Source organism: Corylus avellana, chromosome 7, assembly GCF_965113065.1.
Source record: "Corylus avellana chromosome 7, dhCorAvel1.hap1.2, whole genome shotgun sequence".
Lineage (NCBI taxonomy): Eukaryota > Viridiplantae > Streptophyta > Magnoliopsida > Fagales > Betulaceae > Corylus > Corylus avellana.
Genome location: NC_142496.1, coordinates 14,406,418 through 14,428,162, shown reverse-complemented (window position 1 = coordinate 14,428,162; position 21,745 = coordinate 14,406,418). Strand labels below are relative to the sequence as shown.

General features: G+C 35.1%; 2 protein-coding genes across 3 annotated transcripts; both read left to right on the top strand.

The window, feature by feature from the left end:
• Window positions 1-5,657: 5,657 nt before the first annotated feature.
• Window positions 5,658-9,005, top strand: LOC132185898 (tropinone reductase homolog At5g06060). Of its 2 annotated transcripts, none has more exons than XM_059599707.2 (5): window positions 5,658-5,806; window positions 6,550-6,757; window positions 7,833-8,049; window positions 8,184-8,290; window positions 8,637-9,005. In XM_059599707.2, exons 1-5 carry the CDS (start codon window positions 5,724-5,726, stop codon window positions 8,820-8,822), a joined length of 801 nt encoding a protein of 266 aa, XP_059455690.1. In that variant the 5' UTR covers window positions 5,658-5,723; the 3' UTR covers window positions 8,823-9,005. The 2 variants fall into 2 exon arrangements, with proteins under 2 accessions (XP_059455690.1, XP_059455691.2); XM_059599708.2 differs by having other exon boundaries at window positions 5,718-5,806; window positions 6,383-6,757.
• An 8,572-nt stretch (window positions 9,006-17,577) lies between these two features.
• LOC132185895 (tropinone reductase homolog At2g29330-like) lies at window positions 17,578-19,900 on the top strand. Its single transcript, XM_059599705.2, has 5 exons — window positions 17,578-17,669; window positions 18,741-18,948; window positions 19,036-19,252; window positions 19,357-19,463; window positions 19,572-19,900. The coding sequence occupies exons 1-5, from the start codon at window positions 17,578-17,580 to the stop codon at window positions 19,752-19,754; spliced, it is 807 nt and encodes a 268-aa protein (XP_059455688.1). The 3' UTR covers window positions 19,755-19,900.
• Window positions 19,901-21,745: the final 1,845 nt, after the last annotated feature.

Genomic DNA, 21,745 nt, shown 5'->3' with positions numbered 1-21,745 from the left:
GATGTACCTAAAACGTCATGGTCCAGACATGCTTTTAGCTGCCAATTCAAAAGTGTTATGCTATTGAACAACTTGGCTGAGAGCTTTAACGCTTGGATTAAAGAAGCTAGGGGTAAGCCGATCCTGACAATGGTTGAAGAAATCCGTTAGATGATAATGGCACGCTTCCAGCAAAAAAGAAATGGAGTCCGGGCAGCGCAATACACAATATGCCCAAAGATTCAAAAAAAATTGGAGAGATCAAAAAGTGATGCAAGAAATTGTATAAGTCGATGGCAAAATGAACTGGAGTTCGAGATCGACCACGTGTACGATGCATGGCATTTAGTTAGGTTAGATCACCACACGTGCACATATGCGAGAAGGCAATTGAATGGGATCCTTTGCTTGTGCTGCAATTTACATGCATAAGCAAAAGCCGGAGAAGTATTTGAATGTGTATTACAAGATGGACAAGTACATGCAAGGATATGCATCTTGAGTATATGGCATTGAAGGTTCGGATACATGGCCGGCTGATGATGCATGTGATGAGATTCTGCCACCTATCATTAGAAGGGCTCCTGGTAGACCAAAGATTGCTAGGAAAAAAGCGCCAGATGAGCCAACTAACCCCTACATGCTAACTCGTAGTGGCTATGTTGTAAGATGTGGAAATTGTGGGGGTTTAGGGCATAATTACAAAGATTGTGCCTTACCTTTGAGGGAAGACCGGAAGAGGTGGAAACCAAAGAAATATAAGCCAAAAAATGATACTACTCGAGTATAGGTAAAGCCAAAATTTTTTAACTTATTACTTATTGAATAGAGGAATATTAGTATTATTGTTGCTAACTTAGTTACCTTATTGAAAATGATACTACATTGTCTTAGCCTGAAAATGTTCCATTCTGACTATGTTTGGTTAATGCATGCATTCTAGGGATCACAATATGGACCACACACAGAAGCAGCAGGAGGGTCATCACAAGCAACTGTTCGTACCAGTATGGCTAATGAGTCACAGGTAAAACTAGAAATAACTAAATGGTTTAATAGTCATACAACATGTTGTATTATTAGTTTTGTTAGTATGCGATGAGCTATGCCAAAATATCGAGCGACTTTATGTGTAATTTTTGGCACTTATGTTTTGGCTTTTTTTGTTTTGTTTTGTTTTTTTTTTTTGTTTTAGTTATTTATTTATTTATTTTTCTTTTCTGAATGCATTATAGAGATCACAATCTCAGCCCCAAAAAGAAGGACAAGCAAGGTCGTCACCTCCAACGATTCGTACACGTAGAGCTACTCAGTCACTGGTAAAACAAAATAAAATATTTCACATTTTATTCTATTTATTTTATTTTTGCTAACGCATTGTATGGACCTTAATATGAACCACAGGCAAAAGCTAGTGAGACAAGGTCATCACATCATGGTGGTGCACGCAGTGCTACCCGGGTACTAAGGAGCCGAAGATGTAGTGCTGCACAATGACGTTAGTGATGTTATTTTTATGTTAGTTACAATGGTGGTTTACGACGATGTTATATGTATATGTATTAAACACTTATCACATTCCTCGTTACCTTTGGTTTACGACGTTTTATTTTGCTTGTCGTAGATGTATGTAATATGCCACAATGTATGATAATGGTGGCGCTTTTGCTCGAAACTTGTTGACATTGTTGACTTTGTATAATGTGCGTATGTATGCAATTAAATAAGTTGTCACTTCCTATAGGTTTTCAGATATAATTTAATTTACTGACAATTTATGACATATTTTACAAGACAAAGCAAGAAACAAACATCAGTACCAAATCAATTTTATGTTCTTAAAACCAAAAATATAAATGATTTTTTTCTTCTACGTTTTCAATTTGTTTACCTCCCTTTTCTTTTTCTAAAAACAAATTGTTGCTGAGTCAGTCACTAATTCAGCACTTGGTTAATTCTTATGATTTCATACCTCTTACACAAGTAATCCTACACACACTCTTACTTTTCTACGCTCATTTTCTCACACCAATTGTGTGACAATCCTAAGTCCCTTTAGGGTATTTTTAGTTGACTCATAAATTTTTAAAAAGGGGTTAGCTTAGGTTAACAATGAGAATGGACGAATTAATAATAATAATAATAATAATAAAGAAGAATATATATATACACTCTTATTTAAGAGCACAAGTGTTTTGTCAAGATTTTAGTATTTTCTTGCCTTGGTTGCCTTGTTGTATTGTAGTGGAGAATAAAGGATTTGTTAACCCTTCACGTGATGCCATAGCTCACATCTACTTTGTCCCTTGTGGGAACAAGTGATGATTAAAGTAGTTATAAACATATACACATATGGAGTACCTTAAATTATAAAAATACATATAAAGATACAGAGTGTTCATGTGTATATAGGGAGTACTTTGACGTGTATATATGGGTATGACAGGGTTTACACATAATTATATATATATGTAGGATAGTTGGCAGTATACTTATCTATCTATATAGATAAAATAGAATAAATGAGAGAAAATTTTTAAAGCAAATAATTCAAAGTACATTAAGATATTATATATATATATATATATATATATATATATATATATATATGAATCCTAAGGAATAAAATAATTTATGGAAATTATTGGGAACCATACCTAGATACCTAATTACTTTATTAAATAATTAATTAAAGAATTAATTAATTTTATTAGTTTAATTAAACTTTTTAAAAAATAATGATTTAACAGGCTTTTTAAAATAAATAGTGGGTCAGTGAAAATCTAATTGATAATTAGATTGATGTAGTCTTATGTAAGGTGATTATTCTGCTCCTTTTGGTGGGCCAACATCACATCCATCTGTTCTTTCTGTGTAGCTAGTTGTGCCATGTGCTGTTCCATTTCAGCTTCAATTGATCTTTCAATCATTTGTGAGACCGTCGAGTTTCTAGGGTTCTGTGACCATGCTTAGGATGGTGTATAATACGAATGGATGTTGCCGCGCACAGGTAGAATATTTGAACCAACCCCTTGAACCCGATCAGCATATTCAGGCTTATTGTCGTGTGCCTTGGCTTAGGCGTCATCACAGTTTTGCCCCAGTCTCGCCCTCACGGTCGCAAGAGTATCGCCCCGGCGAATGTTAAGTTTCTTTTTTAATTTGTGTCTCCAACTCTTCAGCTTAGCGCCCTTGTCTCTGAATGCGTCATGTTTGATTGAGTCAATATTCGAGTCAGGACAAATGTAGAAGTGCGTCTGCATAAGTTAAAAATTGAGAAATTATTGACCCTAAATTATATTTTCACCATCAGTGTCGTTTACAAAATAAAATACAAATGCTATCATAAATTAATAACATATAATTTACACATACCATCAAGGAGTTCCATAAATCCTCCTTCGTATTCTGTGGTACCTTCGTTCAGTAGTCGCATATCCTGACAAAAGCCTCACTCCTGACAATCTTTACCGTCATCGGTCTAAATTTTGAGCCGCTTAGTCCTACGGGCTGCCACACATTATTATACTCGCACGCGACCCTTTGCCCGTCGGGGATATTTCACAACCTGTGCATGTCATTAATGGTCAACACATCCAAATTATTACTTCCATCTGCATTGATGTTTAACGCATAAATGAGTATTGATATTATTTGAAAGTGAATACTAACTATAGAACATGCATAAGTATATACGTATATATTGGTATGACTAGCATATATACATACCTATCGTTCAAATCTGGTTGAGACCCAACACTTGCCGAGTACGGTCATCGGGCTGCATGGCACCAGTCCCATCATCCATGTCCTCTGGGGTTTGTGTCTCACTATCATCAATGTCATCCATATCCGCGCTGCTATGTGGTTGCCCATCAAAATGGCCATGTGAGACCAACCTGACTTCGCTCAGTGTTGGTGGCGGAGATTCCATAGAAATGGATGCATTCGAGTCGAACGGTACTTGCCGATCAAAATGCCTGTGTGAGGCCAACCCTAGTTGGCTCAATGACGTAAGCTCCAATAGCATAGGAATGGACATGTTTACCCATCTTGAAATATGACATAATAGTGAAAATGATGACGTGCCAAAGTGTCACTTTGGAACGTGTTACTTTTGTTGACGTGCCAAAGTGACACGTTACCAAATGATGACGTGTCACATTGACACGTTACCAAAGGGTAACGTTCCAAAGTAACACGACACCAAAGGGGTGACGTATCACTTTGGCACATTATCCTTTGATAACGTGTCAATGTGACACATCATCATTTGGTGACGTGTCACTTTGGCACATCACTCCTTGGTAACGTTTCATTGTGACATGTCACCCATGGATGATGTGTTAAAAACGACACATCACCATTTGGTGACACGTCAAAGTTGACATGTCACTAAATGGAAGATAGTAACGTGTCACCAATTGCCACATCACCAATTGGTAACGTGTGAAAAAGCCTTGCACTGTAGACACGTCACTAATCCCACTTTTTTTTTGTTGTTGCATGTAAGCTCTCTCATGAAGATTCATGTTGATTCCTTTGCCTTATGCTGGAGGGAAATTTGAGAGTAAGATGTACTAAGAGATAATTACCAGTTAATTATTTCTTAGAGTGTTACACCTCCCGGCTTCCACCCTTCTTGACTACCTCGATCGTGTTGCTTGTCTCTGCTTAAGCTTAACGTGTTTCCTAATGTCCTCGATCATTCAAAACATCCTTGAAAGGTAGAAAATACAAAATCACGAGATGCGCCACTTTCCATATGAGTCTCCTTGACCTCTGGCACTTGCCTTGGAGGACTGTTTGGGAACGTCCTCCATCTTTCTCTTTTCTAGATTTTCTTCATTTGTTAAACTTTATACTCTTCAAAAGGACCTCTTCTATACATCTGCACACGTGACACCACTTCGATCTCTCTTCTTTCCTGATAAAACTATTCTTTACTTATGCAGAAAACAGTGACCTAATTTATAAGAATGTTACATAATCACACGCACATGTTACATAATCGTTTGCTCGTACTCTTTCGAAGATGATTTTTACTTTTTTTTTTATTTTTTATTTTTTGTAATATGACATAATAGTGAAAATAATTTTAAGTATTTTAGTACTGTTTTATGAAATGAATTATATGTTAAGTCTTTTTACTTTTCAACAAAACAAAAACAAAAAAAATGAGCAAAAAGCAATCCTAGAAAACATTAGCAAACCAGTCCGTTGAACTCGCTTGCCAATCAAAGATGAAAAATCCCGATAAGAGATAAAGATACAAGTACACAAACTCTCTCATCTTTCTTGCTTTCATTATGTTCATACACCTTATCAAATTCACTCTTGCTAGTTTCCACCGTCATCTCACGATGAGCTACTTTGACCTTTGGTCTTTTCTGTAAGCCTCCTACAACAGACATTTGACATGTGTGAGCACTGTATAAACAAAACAAAAAAAAAAAAATTACTTTTAAGCTAAAATCTTAACTAGAGAAAGCCCGGTGTGAATGTTTGATTCTTTTGGCCTTAACGTTGAAATACGGATATTCAGATTCTTATCCAATGGATAGAGGAAACCATGCATGTGTGGACAGGAAGTGTTAGCATTTGCCAAGTTATATTGCCTGGGGGAAACAGACAAAGACACTTTAGTTTTACATAAGCATCTTATCTTCTGCCAACCAACAACGTTATATAATCCATTGGGAGAAGCACAAGTTAAAATAACAAAAGAGTCAAAGAGGGATCAAATGGCTGAAATTGGTAGCAAAGAAAGCAGGTGGTCTCTTCAGGGAATGACAGCTCTTGTTACTGGTGGAACTAAAGGAATCGGGTTCTCTTCTCTCTCTCTTGCTCTCTCTGCTTACTACTCTTTTTCTGGTTTCTGTTTTCTGCTTCAAAAATCATTCTAATTACTGCAGATTTCTAAAAGATAATTAAATAAACAAATAAATAAATACCCATCTAAAGCGACATTTTATTTTTATTGCAACTCTGTTTAGAAGTTTATTGTAAATGTATAGCCATATTTAGTTAGAGCATCAGTTGGTTTGTTTCATTGAACTCTTTTGCTCTTTGGGATTTGGATTTTATGGCTAAAACTGTTTTGGGATTCAACCCTTTATTTATTCATTTTCTTTTTAAAAAAATTTGGGGCAAAGAATTAAGAATCCATGGCTTGGCTTGACCTTTACCCCAAAAAATCTAATTTATTTTCTCATCAGAAAACAAAAAGGAAAATACTCTCTTGGTAATTGTTTTATGTGTAGTGTTGAAAACATTTTGGAACTCTCTTGCTTGTTGTCATCATCATTCTACAGCTACGAAATTGTTGTTTTGTAATTAGGAAATATAACTTGTGCTTTTATTTTTGTTTTGTGAAAATTCGGTTACTATATGTTGTTTTCAGGTATGCTATTGTAGAGGAATTGGCAGGCCTAGGGGCAACCGAATTATTATCAGCTCTCTCTTTTACTGGCTTTTATTTTGAGCTTCACAAAAAGAAATTTTCTGTTTTTATGGCTTTGGCTTCATGAGTTTTGAGACAAACGGATGAATGTTTGCATGTATATATAGGTATGCGATTGTGGAGGAATTGGCAGGGCTTGGGGCGACCGTGCACACATGCTCTCGCAATCAAGGTGATTTGAATAAGTGCTTGCACGAGTGGGAGGCGAAGGGGTTCCGAGTCACTGGTTCAGTCTGTGACCTTGTGTCTCGTCCCCAACGAGAAGAACTTATGAACACAATTTCTCATCAATTTGATGGCAAACTCAATATCCTTGTAAGTCCTTGGTTTTCTGTAGTATTCATTAAGAAAAAAAGTCATGCTATACCTAAGAGTTCTATCTTTCTTTTATCCCTCAAATAGTGTAATGTATCTTTTAAAATTATGGTTAACTACCTAAAACCCCATAGGGTTTCACTACTTTATTTTTTTTCTCCTGGGTTTTAATTTGTATCACAGAAGGTACTTGTGGTTTTGATAAAGACCAAATTGGTCATTCCGTGAGTTAACTGTTAGTTGACTTAATGGAAATGACATGTGGACCAATTAAATCTTGCCACGTGTCATGTAATTTATTTTATATATATATATATATATATATATATATATAAAATTAAAAAATATATATACATATATTTTTCAAAAAAAAAAAAAAAAATTGGGGATGGCCAAGATCCACTAGGGGTGGTTTCGGCCACCCCCTTGGCCTCTTAGGGGTGGCTTGGCCACCCCCTTGGATCCAAGGGGGTGGCTGAAACCACCCTCAAGACCTACTAGGGGTGGCTCGGCCACCCCCTTGGAGCCAACTGGCCACCCCCAATTTTTCTTTTCTTTTCTTTTTTTTTTTTTTTTGGAAAAAATATATTTTTTTATTTTTTATTTTAAAAATCTATAAAAAATAAATTACATGACATGTGACAAGATTTAATTGGTCCACGTGTCATTTCTGTTAAATCAACTAACGGTCAACTAATGGAATGACTAATTTGGTCTTTATCAAAACCACAGATACTTCCTATGATACAAATTAAAATTCAAAGGGAAAAAAATAAAGTAATGGAATCCTAGGGGAGTTTTAGGTAGTTAACCCTTAAAATTATTACCATTGAATTTGATAATCCAATGGTAATATATATATTACCAAAAATTTGTTTTTGTTTGGAATTGCAAAATATATAAACGTCTTTAAGGATATTGACTAAAAATTAGCTCATGCATGTAATACATCTACTATCATTATGATTATTGTTTATAATAATGCATATTCACTAAAAATATAACCAATAAGAGTGGTTTTAATAGAGCTAGGCGTACATATATTTAAAAAGAATCGACCAATGACTGGTTTTAGATAAATAATGTGGGGACCTCCCTTGCTAAACCAACCACAGAGGTGACGGCTCAAGATTTTACATTCATCATGACTACTAATATTGAATCCACTTACCATATGAGCCAACTCACTTATCCTCTTATGAAAGAATCAAAAGGAGGAAGTATTGTTCTCATTTCTTCTGTTAGTGGAATGTTGGGAATAGATGGCTTATCGATTTATGGAGCAAGTAAAGGTACGTAATATATGTATATTTATGCAATTTTATTTTCATAATTAACAGGTTATGGATATTGTAAAAATTTACATAATGGCCTGAATAATTGAATTGCATGTTATATATATATATATATATATATATATATATAGGAGCACTAAACCAACTTACTAGAAGCTTGGCGTGTGAGTGGGCACGAGACAATATCAGGACCAACTGCGTCGCACCTGGGGCGACAAGAACTCCTTTAACAGAGAATGTAAGTGCATTAATTTGTCTTAATTGTTGGCATAATCATCATTGAATATGTTTTCCCCATTTCTTTCTTTTTTGTTTTATTTTCTGCACTATATTTTTCGTTTTGGATTTGTTGTTGATAAAAAGCATACTCTTTTTGGGTTTTTTGAAAATCCCTTATAACATTTTCCCTATTTGCATAGAGGGAGGGGGAAAAAAAAAATTCTGTATGAGCATATATATATATATATATATATTTTTTTTTTCTGGTGATGGTATATATTTTTGTTTTGGTTGTGTTTGTGTAAATTTTCTTCTCCTTTTAAATCCTTGCGCTTAATTCCTAATACTATTATATATTATTACAGCTACTCAAAGGCAAAGTCTTGGAAACTATAAATTCACGGACACCTATTGGACGACCTGCGGAGTCAGAGGAGATATCATCTTTGGTAGCGTATCTCTGCCTACCTGCAGCCTCTTACATTACTGGACAGATAATCCATGTTGATGGAGGGATGACTGTGAGCGGATTCAATGCCCTAGAACAATGACAGATGATCAGATATGATAAAATCAATCTCCTTAGTTGAAGCTGTTTTCAATAAATTTCCCAACTCCAATTGTTCCTTTTATGTCGTCTTTTTTATGTTTGTTTGTTTTAAGATCTAATTAATGCTTGTCACTTGTATCGATCTCATAATTTATAATAAGCTTCAGCAGAGCCTGTTTGATTTTATCTGACTTATGGGGTCGCTGGTTTTCTATATAAAATGAAAATTTTGATTTGACACACCGTAGAAAATATTTGTACTTTGGTGCTTGAAGATATATATATATTTATGCTGCTAAACTTAATTTATGTGATTCCTTTTGTGTTGACAGACTGAAATAAATTTGTTTCCTCCTGTAATCATCCTATTTATCATATATATTGTTCATCACACCGCAAGTGTCTTCTGTGCATATAAAAGAAAAAAAAAAAAAAAAAAAGGAAATACAAACAAATTAAACAATTTCAACCATTCCCAAAAAATTATTCTGAACAAAATTCTCAAGCAGAGAACACATTGCAATCATAATTCATAAAGCAAATCAATCATGAAGAAAAGAATCGAAATTTATTTGGAAAACCATTTGAAGTGCTTGAAGGGAAAAATTCTGAGGCAATTACTTCGAAGAAATCCACTATGATAAAATATGTTACAATATCTTATCAATTGTTTATACCCAAAAGTTGAAATCTACACTAACAATGAACATAATATAATCAATTACCTCTCTAGAAATTACAATACAATTTTCTCAGAAAAATCTAAATCCAACGAATTTTTCCCCCTACACAAAACTCTTTTTTTTTTTTTTTCTTTTTCTTCCTAATAGAAAAAAATAATATTACATACTACACTAGTACAACCCTATCTCACTGGTGCCACATCAGCCACTGCGATAAAGGTGGAATATATGGGAGTGTAGTATATATAGCATTATTCAAGAGAAAATACATCCTATTCAATAGAATAATGTTAGAAATTACAGGAGTGGACCTAAGATTTGTAGTGTGGGGGGACGAACTTACGTAAGCACATAAATATATATATATATCAACTCTTTATATGTGTATTTGTAATCATAAATAATAAATTCATTTAACTTGCGATGCCAAAACAAATATTATGAACCCAAATGACCACAAAATAACCAAAGTTGTCCCCAAAGCTAGGTAAATGTAAATGTTACATTCAAGTTTATGAATCCAAGGTTGTCCTCCAGGATTTGCATGAAGTAACTTATTAAATTTGTAGTGTAGGCCTGCAAATTTACTGGTTATGTAGGCCTGCAAGGCTGCAAGTGCTGAGAGAGAGAGGATGAGAGAACAAATTAACACACCAAAAGGGGAGCAAACATTTCAGGGGGACGGACACTTAAATTTGGGAGGACTTTTCTCATTATTTCTCATTGAAAGCCCTTGATAGCAAGGGCTTAAAAACTTTTGTGGGGACACAAGGCTGGATGTATGTCTGCCTCTATTCTAGGGTCTATAAAGTATGTATTTATAGGCCCACAAACCCTAAACCTAATAAAAGTATATAACTAAATCGAATTGAAACCCTATGGTGCCCGTCCGGACGGAACTTAAGCCCACTTGGACGGCCACGGATATAAAACGTAAAAACACGAAAATAACATAGGCGTCCAGATGGTCTCTGGATGAGGACTTCAGACAAGGCTCTCTAGTTTAGGCCCGTCCGGACGTGTAGTGCCCCAGATTTTAAAAGTCTTATTTTAGATATATTTATTTGATGATGATTAGGTAATGGCATTTATTCTTGAGGAATTTATTAAATTATATGATATTGATTCGAGATTATATCTGATTATTTTATTGGGTGATTTAAGAGAAATGATAATTGATGATCGATTTATAGAATTTGGAGTATGATTTTAATAGTTGGTGATTGATTAAATGAGGACAATAGACAAATTATTTTTAAAATGCGAGTTAACCTACAATACTTGCTCATAATCACCTTATCTTTCTCTTTTCTTTTATTATTATTTTTTTTACTATTTTTCCCCACATCTTTGCCGACCAACCCACCTAATTCTTATTTTTTTTCTTCTCATTCCCCATTTTTCTTCACAGCAGCCCCACACCCACTTATTCTCCTACTTTGAATTATTGACTAATGCTTTGTACTATACTTTCTCTCTCTTTTCATGAGGCCCTACCCACTTTCTTTTCTTCCTTCTTTCTTCCTTTCTTATTTTACTACCAGCACACTAACCCTTCTCCTCCCCCACTTTCCCCAATGCCACTTATTACCACTCATTGCTCCTAACATTCTTCTTCCTTCCTTCTCCTACCACACGGTTTGGACTTTCCTTTTCATTTTCTTGACTTCACCTACTCTCATTTCTTATTACTTAACGGAGAAGAAGAAACAAGAAGATAGAGAGAGGGAGTTTTACGGATGTAAAAAGGAGAAGACAGGGGGAGAAAGAATGTTGCAATAGAGTGAGAGATGGACAGAGTAGCATGAGAAAAACAAAGCGGGTGAGATGCTGAGGGGGAGAAATAGAGATTTAAAGGATGACCAAAAGAGAAATTCGCAGAATAACAAAGATAGGTTCTTCAAAGGTAAAATTCTTCTTCCTTTAGCTATGGGTATTTGATTTTAAGTTGAGTAATAGGCCTTAGATGAGAACATTTTTGATTTAATCATGATGATATTGGGTGGTTTCACTCTTGAGAATTTTGAATTAGTATTGGGAGTTGATTCTCTATTTTAATGGGTTAACTTCCCTAAAGGAGTAGACTGGAGTTAATTGATTTTCGTGAATTGTTATTAATTTAGTTGTGAATAAACAGAGTGGAACAACAAGATATTTTTTTTTCAAGATGATTAATTAGCAGTTTAAAGACTGCTCATAGCTTCAGTCTAGAGGTAAGTAAATTCACTACTCCTTCTAAAAGTACTTCATGTCATGCTATTTATTCATTCTTGTATCAAACTGTAAATGATTATTTTATTTATCTGTCATGGAGATATGTTGCATGCATGAAAGATTTCTAAAAGAATTATTTAGAAAGTTTCTATTTCTTTAAATGATTTCTAAGCACAACAAGTTTATATTTGGAAAAGTTTCCATTATAAGAAAAGAAAGTTGAGAAATGATGATGATTATAAGAAAGAAGAATAATGATAAACCCTCCTACATGTTGCCCTAAGATACATCAAAAGAAGTACAAAGAAAAGTACAAGAAATGAGTTAAATGTTATGAAATAAGGGCACATGTATGGAGGAGAATATTTTTGGCCCCAAGATAAGTAAAGATGAGAGGAGTTCGGTACCGATACTCGGATGGAGGCGAAACCACTGAAGAAGGCTATGCCAGAAGGTGGTATTCCATCAACATGACCGTTGAGTGCACCAAGAAAAGAGTTAATTGACGGTCGGGCATGGCTGAGGCCACAGTTCAGTGCCATGGTCACAAGGACCCGCAACCCTCGTACACAGGGGTAATAGTGTACATGGGCCCTAATATGAGAAAATGATAATATGATTTACAATGATGATATACTATGATGATTTATAACGATGATTTATGACGATGATCTATTACTAAATGTAATAGTATGTATATGTTACGGAAGATGCAACCGTACATGCATGTATTATTATGGCTGGATGTATATTTATTTGTGAAAACGATTTTCAAAAACTGAGAACAATGAGTAAAACTATTTATGGTTGTGGATTTTACTTGCTCCGCCCCTTTTGGGCTCATTCAGTTTTATTTCTTGTTTTCAGGTAGAAAGGACGCTGGAATAGGAGGCCGGAATGTGGATGGGAATAAGTATTAATTTTCAAAGTCTTTTCATATCAGTGATTGTAATAATATGATATTCCGCAACTAAAATTTAATGTTTTCTAATTTCGCTTGTAATAAAATCTCTTGAATAATGTTTTATACATTTATCGTATCCTTTAAAATCAAGTACTCTGATAGACCTTATAGATCTTTGCAAGAACTTTTGTTGTAAAAGAAGAAAAGTGGCAAACTCAACCTTAACGGGCTGGGGATGTTACAGGACGGGCTACAGACGAGCTTGTAGACGAGGCTTGCTGATCTACATCATTCTCCCCAGGTTGAAGAGAATTCGTCCTCGAATTCGGACGGATCTTTCCACAGTCCTTTGGGTGCCCTGTCAATTTGTTTCATTCTCCCATTCTCAAGGTCAAGACAAGGCAACACCCCACAAGAAACATGATGCTCTTAATCAACAGCAGACTATAATGATTATTTTGAAGGCTCCACACGCCGCCTTGCAATACATCAAGCTTGCCGCACTTTCCTCGCATCTTTTCCCTTCCACATGCCACGAAAATACTCAAGAATGGGTTAGTTGTTGTCTCCCTTGTGAACATGTAATTCTCTTTAACCGCATAAAACCCATCACAAATTCTTAAGAGAATCCGAAAAAATATCATCTACAACAAGGATATCAATATAACCTACTTTTTCATCATTAAAATTAGGCACTCCACCTGAAAGGTCTTCATCAACCTCATTATAATCTACGATGCCATCTGTAGGTCCTTCCTCTTCCAAGGGGTCATCTTCTTCTAGGTAGAGGCGCCAAACGTTGGAGGAAACCAGTCGAATGGCAAGGGCTTTTCCTTAGGATCTTCATCTGAGATAGTCATCATAGGTTTGTGGAGAATCCCAATCCCTGAATCCTTGTGAAGGATCTTCGTCATCATGATTGGACTTCTCAATAATGAACTCGAATTCCTGGAACTTATCATCAACAGATTCACCTTTCTCTTTCACATCATATGGATTTGGTAGATGGAATTGGGAATCGCGTATAACGGTCAAGTGGGCATGTCGCAGAATCTCTGTCTCAATCCATGCCTTTTGCCATTGAGATCGTGCCCTATTAAGGATAACCACGTTGTCCCTATCCACAAAATGTGGAGTTGGTTGTCGGCGACAAACGTTAGGACCACCCATATTATTCACTTGGTTAGTGAGGATCTCTATTTGTCCCCTAAGGATCTCCATCATCTCCTCCAGGCGTTGATGCCAACAAATTGCCGATTAACTCCTCCTCTCTACCGCCTTTCTAGGAACCTTCTTTTTGTCGTATTTTTCTACATTTTCTTTAATATGGGATTTTTTGGGTTGCAAACAACCTTAGAAGTTTGGGGTGTTGAACTTGACACATGCGTCCCATGTAATAGCATAAGCTTGTACCATAGGAAATTTCTTCCACACTTCGCGCCCTACAAAATGATCAACAGGTTCACTCTCAACGATAAATTTGTCTTTCGCCCCCGTGTACCACGGTCTTGGTTGACGACGACGAGCGTTCGGACCATCCATGCATCTCGGCCAAGTGATTGGTAGGGACTCTTTGTTGGGTTTGCACCCGCTCCCTCTTCTGACCGACTATACCACCAAACCACTCCTCCATGTGCCACAAACGAATCACCAGTTGCTCCTTACATGCCACCTCCATGCGCACGGGCACTTCGTTCATATCTGCACAACGGTTGCCCCTCTCCCATTCATGGAAAGTAACTTGGTCTCTGATGCCAAAGAATTGCCGATTAACTCCTCCTCTCTACCGCACCTCTAGGCACCTTCTTTTTGTCGTATTTTTCTATATTTTCTTTAATATAGAACTTTTTGGGTTGCAAGCAACCATGGAAGTCCGGGGTGTTGAACTTGACACATGCGTCCCATGTAATAGCATAAGCTTGTGCCATAGGAAATTCCTTCCGCACTCCACACCCTGCAAAATGATTAACACGTTTACTCTCAACGATAAATTTGTCTTTCGCCCCCGCATACCGCGGTCTTAGTTGACAACGACAAGCGTTCGGACCATCCATGCATGTCGGCCAAGTGATCGGTAGAGACTCTATGTTGGGTGCGCACCCGCTCCCTCTTCTGAACGACTATACCACCAAACCTCTCCTCCATGTGCCGCAAACGAATCGCCGGTTGCTCCTTACATGCCACTTCCATGCGCACGGGCACTTCGTTCATATTTGCACAACGGTTGCCCTTCTTCCATTCATGGAAAGTAACTTGGGCTCTGATCCCAACTGATTCAGCGTGACTTAGTGGGCTGCATCAAATAATGACAATAAAGAACGGATAGGTATTTCTAGATCTTGATTCTATCAAAAATTTGAGAAATCTTCTCTAAAACGTTAGATACTCTCTAGGTTTTGAAGGAAAATCATGAAGAAACTCAACTCTGAGTAATCTTATTGAACAAAACTCAATCATCAACAACTGTCTTCTAGTTAGGGTCTATAAAGTATGTATTTATAAGCTCTCAAACCCTAAACCTAATAAAAGTAAGAAATTAAATCGAATTGAAACCCTACGGCGCCCGTCCGGACGAAACTTAAGCCCATTCGGACAGCCATAGATATAAAACATAAAAACACGAAAATAACATAGGTGTTCGGATGGTATCCGGATGAGTACTTCATATGAGGGTCTCGGGTTTAGGCCTGTCCGGACGGGTTGCAGACGAGGCTTGCCAATCTACATCAACTTGGCTCTGTAACACACAAAATTTTACCTTTTTTTAGACAGTTAAATGTAACAAATCAGGATTCAAATTTTAAAATCTGAAAATCTTATATTTTAAAAAATCAAATGAGATTTGAATCATTTTTCCTTACCGAGTAACATCCTCTCATCATTTAAAGTTAGAATATTAGACCAACTTAATTGACAAAGCACAGACTTTTTTATTAAGATTAGCATGAAGCATCCAAATAATTCAAAGCCCTAGTGCTAGCAATCATCAATTATTAAGTTTCTTTCTTATCTGCTTAGATATGATCATATGAGTTGACTATATATGCAAAAAATAATTTCGAAAGCGCTGTAGTAGTAGGAGTTATTCAAAGCGTTGTTGGAACGTGGAACAATATCTCCGGACATGAGTTATTAATTTTTTTCATAATAATTAATAAATTGTTATGAGATCTAAGGAGAACAAAAAAAATTTGTAGTGGTAGTTTAGTGAAGTGTACTTTTCCTAAAAATAAGAGAGGGCTCTCGTTTGGTTCGCGAAATGTGTATTTCGTTAGAAAAATAAATAGTTATTATTGTGAATAAAGGAGAGTAGAATGAAATAATTATTCATATTCCTTAGTTTGGTAGCATCACACATGCTCTAACTAGAATAAAATCAAAATTACTAAAAATTAACCCCATATATATTTTTTTTTCAACTCATATTTAAAAAAAAAAAAAAAAAAAAAAAAAAAAACCTAGAAAACAAGGTGCGCCCACCCCCGGCCTCTTCTGTGGGTGGGGGTGGTTGGCCACCCACTTTATTTATTTATTTATTTTTTTCAAGTTTAAAATAAAATAAAAAATAATATGGGTGTTTTTAGAAAATATATTTCATTCATGAAGGAATAACTATGCTGGGAATAAGTTTACAAACCAATACCCAAATGACACTCACAAAAATAGAAAGAACAAAAGACAAGATGAAAATAATACTTTAATATTGAAGAGAAATATCAAGCTCCCACTTGCTTCTTGCTTGATAATTGCTTACTTAATCTAAAGAACATAATATCCTTATATAAGGATTTCTTACATGTGAACACATACATTACTAACTTACAAAAGTCAATAAAAGCAACTCATTAAGTTGCTACATATTAAAGCCTAAAATAGATGCGTCTAACTTACTTAATAAAAGTTAATAAAACTTGCTCTAACAATTATAGCACTTAATACTATGGTTACAAAATCCACAAAGGGGGCTAGCACTCAAGAGCTAAAACTAAAAATCATAAAGTCTAATAAGGTTGTCGCCTAACAAATATTCTTTTGACTTCTAAGGCATGCATAATTTACTAAGCTAATTAAAGTAAAAGTAAGTTGCGCCGAAATGTTAGAATTAATTAGAAGGAAACGTGAACAACCTTTTTGCATGCTTTCTTTGACTTTGCATTTTTATTTGCACTTCCAACAAACTATTCCTCTAAGTAAGGGATCATATATTCTAACTGGAATAACTACTTTTACGAATAGGCCTTTACGTACCAAACAAATGACTTGCTATTCTTAAGTCATTCCATTCCAGTAGTCTATTATGCAAACCAAATGGCATCTTCCGATTTTTCATTGCATTTGCAATTATCCTATAAACTATAAAACTCTCAATGTCAAGTCGTCATCTTTAAAAAAACTTTGCAATGTCACCGCTAGAAATAATGCTACATTTACTCTCACTTCTCTACACTCATTTCTATATATTTGTAAGTGGCTTTTAAAATCACAATTTGATTAAAATCTAATAAAGATGCATCTCATATCCAATTATGATTTAAAAGCCACCTTAAGTGTAGAATAGTGAGAATAAATGTAGCATTATTCAAAAATAAATGGTTTCGGTTTAGGTCTCAATATCAAGTCGTCATCTTTAAAAAACACTTTGCAATGTCACCGCTAGAAATAATGTTACATTTACTCTCACTTCTCTACACCTATTTCTATAATTCTGTAAGTGGCTTTTAAAATCACAATTGGATTAAAATCCAATAAAAATGCATCTCATATCCAATTATGATTTAAAAGCCACCTTAAGTGTAGAAAAGTGAGAATAAATGTAGCATTATTAAAAAATAAATGGTTTCAGTTTAGGTCTTTGACATTTTCTTTGATTACGGCATCTAGGAGACCCATGATAACTCTTGACATATATATAACTGGCACACCACGAATATTGCAGGAGTTTTCAAGAGAGAGAGATGGCTGAGGCAGCAGATATGGGTAGCAGAGAAAGTAGATGGAGTCTTCAAGGAATGACAGCTCTTGTCATCGGCGGAACAAAAGGAATAGGGTTCGCTCTCTTTGCCTTGTCTTGCTATCTTCAAAGTAATCTGTCATACATCTTTAAAAAATCATCAATATATCCATGATGGGCAATAAGAACGATAAAGTTTCTGATCTATTGGTATAGTATTAGCTAGGATTGCTGGCTTTGTTCCTAAGCTTCATGAGTGCCTGCTCGCATGTAATTAAAGTCTTTGTTCTATGGTTTGTTTATGGCTATAATGATCAAACTTTTCATTAAAGTAGAGCTATGCATGCATAGCTCTCATGGGTGTTATTCATTATTAATTTTAATGCAAAATCAATGATATAGAAGAGAAATTTGTATAAAAAAAAAATGTAGAAATGACAGTTTTTTTTTTTTTTTTTAACAGGCCTGTGATTTTCAACGAAATACTCTATCAAAGTATAACTTTTCATGCCAAATTCTAGCAACGGATATTCTCAGACCGTAATAACGGAACCCCTTTGGCTTGGTTTCATTTTGTCTTCATTAATGATATATATATATATATATATATATATATATAGAGAGAGAGAGAGAGAGAGAGAGAGAGAAATGTTAAAATTCATAGTTTTGTGTCGCAATTATTGGACAATGTTGATGTGTCACTATGAAATTATTACATCAACATTATAGAATAATTATGAAATAAAAATATAATTTCTAACATTACTCTTATAATCCTTCATAGCTTCATTTCCATGATTTTCATTTACTTCTTTTTTAAAAAATAAAATAAAATTAATACAATAATTGGGCTCTATAAATGTGTTGTTGTTTTTGGTACATGTGATTTTAGAACTTATTTTTTAAATTATTTGACTGAAAATGTTTGAGAATTATTAAGGATCACATATAATATATATAAGACTGCCAATGTACACGTTTCATGTAAAAATTCATGAAAAATACCAATAAATACACAAATAGTAAAAACAATTGGCGTCACCTTATTATCATCTAAGTGAACCATATAGCATATACATTAGCTTTCAGAATGTTTGTTCATGCAACCCTATCATAGCTGCTTCATCTTCCTAATAAAACTTATCCACCTTAATTTGTGATCATCAGGCATGCTATTGTGGAGGAACTTGCAGGCTTAGGGGCGACTGTACATACATGCTCTCAAAACGAGGCGGACCTGAATAAATGTTTAAGTGAGTGGAGAAAGAAGGGCTTCCAAGTCATGGGTTCAGTGTGCGATGCATTTTCTCCAGCTAAACGAGAGAAGCTAATAACCACTGTCTCCTCCATCTTTAATGGAAAACTCAACATCCTTGTAAGTCCCCCACCTCTTCCATTATGTATAAGGTAACATTTTGAAGAGTTTTTCTTATTTCTTATTGTTCTAAATATTTGGCTCTAGATTAACAATGTTGGGACAAACATATTGAAACCGACCATAGAGTACACAGCTGAAGATTTCTCGTTTATCATGACCACAAATTTTGAATCTCCTTACCATTGGAGCCAACTTTCATATCCTCTTCTAAAAGCTTCATCAGCAGGAAGCATTGTATTTGTGTCTTCAGTCTGTGGTGTTGTGTCAGTGACTTGCGGATCCATATATGCAGCAACTAAAGGTAATTCTAGATGCATTATTATTGTTATCATTAATTGTTATTGTTATTATTATTGCTAATATGAAGGTTGTATAAGTATGAATTTTTCATGTATATATACACAGGGGCAATGAATCAGCTAACAAGAAGTTTAGCATGCGAGTGGGCAAAAGATAATATAAGGACTAATTCTGTTGCACCATGGTTTATCTGGACCCCCCTTACTAAACCCGTAACGAACCATTTCGCATCCTTTTGCTTTAAATTAATTGATAATGATTAATGACATCCATAAAAATTAATTATCATTTCTGATTGTTTTATTTAAATAATATTGCAGTATCTTGCTGATGAAAACTTCTTGGAGGCTATTATCTCTCCAACACCAATGGGACGCGTTGGAGAGCCAAAAGAAGTGTCATCCTTGGTGGCATTCCTATGCCTTCCGGCGGCCTCTTACATAACCGGGCAGACTATCTGCGTCGACGGAGGGATGACAGTGAATGGCTTATTGTTCCCATAACCATACCATGTATATGGTTCAAAATTAGAGTAAACAAATGCCATTTTCTCTAGTTTGAGTATTGCGTAAGGCATCATTTGCTTGATCTCTTTGTGTGTACCCTTGAATGAATTTCTTATAAATGTTAGTAGCTTTGTAGACTCGTTCAATGCACGGACGAGGTTTTTATGTGTAAACAAAGTTAGTAACTTACACGTACTATATATCTTTTGGACACAAATTTCTTTTAAATTGGTTTGAAGAAAATTTTCTTTCAACCTAATCTATCAAGTGTTTGGAGAAAATTTCAGTTCTTATTTTTTTTTATTTCCCAAGCACGTACTATATATATATTTTGTGTACATACGTCAATACAACCTACATATTTTTATTTATACTTTTACCAATTATCTGTCTAAGAAAAACAAATTAATAAACAATAACAAAGTTTTATGCACGGTGATAATTAATATTAAGCCATATATTGCTTAAATTGTTTGTATATTGCAATAGTAAGCAATATATAATTCTTGGAAATTGACTTGGACGAAGTGATTTGATTTGAATACCTCAACTCTCTTGAAGAGAGGTAGTCAAGTAACTTGAATTTTTAGTTCTCAGTTTGTAAAAATACAATCCTGAACTCGTTCTCTCATCTCTTCCCAACCCGCCAAATACTTTATCTTTATAGAAATTAATCTAATAAAGTGGCATGTGTCTTATATCTATTAAAAAAATATGTGAGAAACACATGTTATTAAAAAAAATATGTATTTTTTACATGGTAAGAGATACATGTCACTTTATTAGATTAATTTGTACAAATTAACTGTAACAAATTTTTATCCCCACTTCTGCCAGCTTATTATCCCCCTCGTCTCCACCATTCTGACTTCTAAGTGTCACCGCAAGCATGGCCAACCAAACAAGAGAGAACTGAGAGCCAAGGAGAAAGAGAACAGAGAAAACCCGAATGTTGAAAAGGCCTAGGGGACCCAACTAAGGGCTCTTCTACCCGAAAGAAGCCTTAGCCCCAGCCTCGGCCCAATTCTTCCCAAGCAGCATAAATATGCACATGATACACTTGAACCTCCATCTTGCATATGCCCATAACGGTAACAATTTGATAAAGAATAATATCAGCCTATTTATTGACTTGTTTATCTAACACTTAAGAGATGGTTGGGTGTTCATTTCAAGGGTTTAAAAGTGCGTTTAATATTCAAAAAATTCATTTAATGAAAAAAGTACCCGTTTGGTAAAAGAAATTGAAAGCGCTTTTAAAGATCCAAAAAGGTCAAAAATGACCAAAACACACCGACATCAAATATTTGACGTGTGTTGGCACTGTATCAACAGAGATAAAAATACCAATTTTTTTTTTTTTAATCTAAAATCTAACTAGAGAAAAACCGGTGTGAATGTTTGATTCTTTTGGTATTAACGTTGAATTATGGATATTCAGATTCTTACCAAATGGATAGAGGAAAACATATATGCGTGGACAGGAAGTGGTTGCCATTTGCCAAGTTTTACATTGTTGGGTTGCTTTCATTTCAAATTCAAATTTCAATATTTTTATTTTTTACAGGACATTAATTATTTTTTATTACTATTTAAATATAAATTTACTATAAAATAAATATCTTTTACTTTTTTATATCAAATATTTTTACTTTTTTGTTTTCACATCAATTAAATCTTACTATAATTTCAAGCTACTAAACAAACAAAGTCTAATGCCAAACAGCCCCTTTAGTTTTACGTAAGCATTACGTAGCCACTTATGTTCTGCCGGCCAACAACGTTATATACTACAAAAAAACCAGGTTCTGCTGGCGCCCAAAAAACGCCGTGAAAGAGGAAAAAAACACCGGGAATTGTATTCCCGGTGTTTGGTCTTAACGCCGGCTTAAACAACGTCGGCAAAGTTGTTTTCCGGCGTTTTGGACGACCGCCGATGAAGAGAATATAAAGGCCGGCGTTTACAGAAAACGCCGGAGAAGGATTAT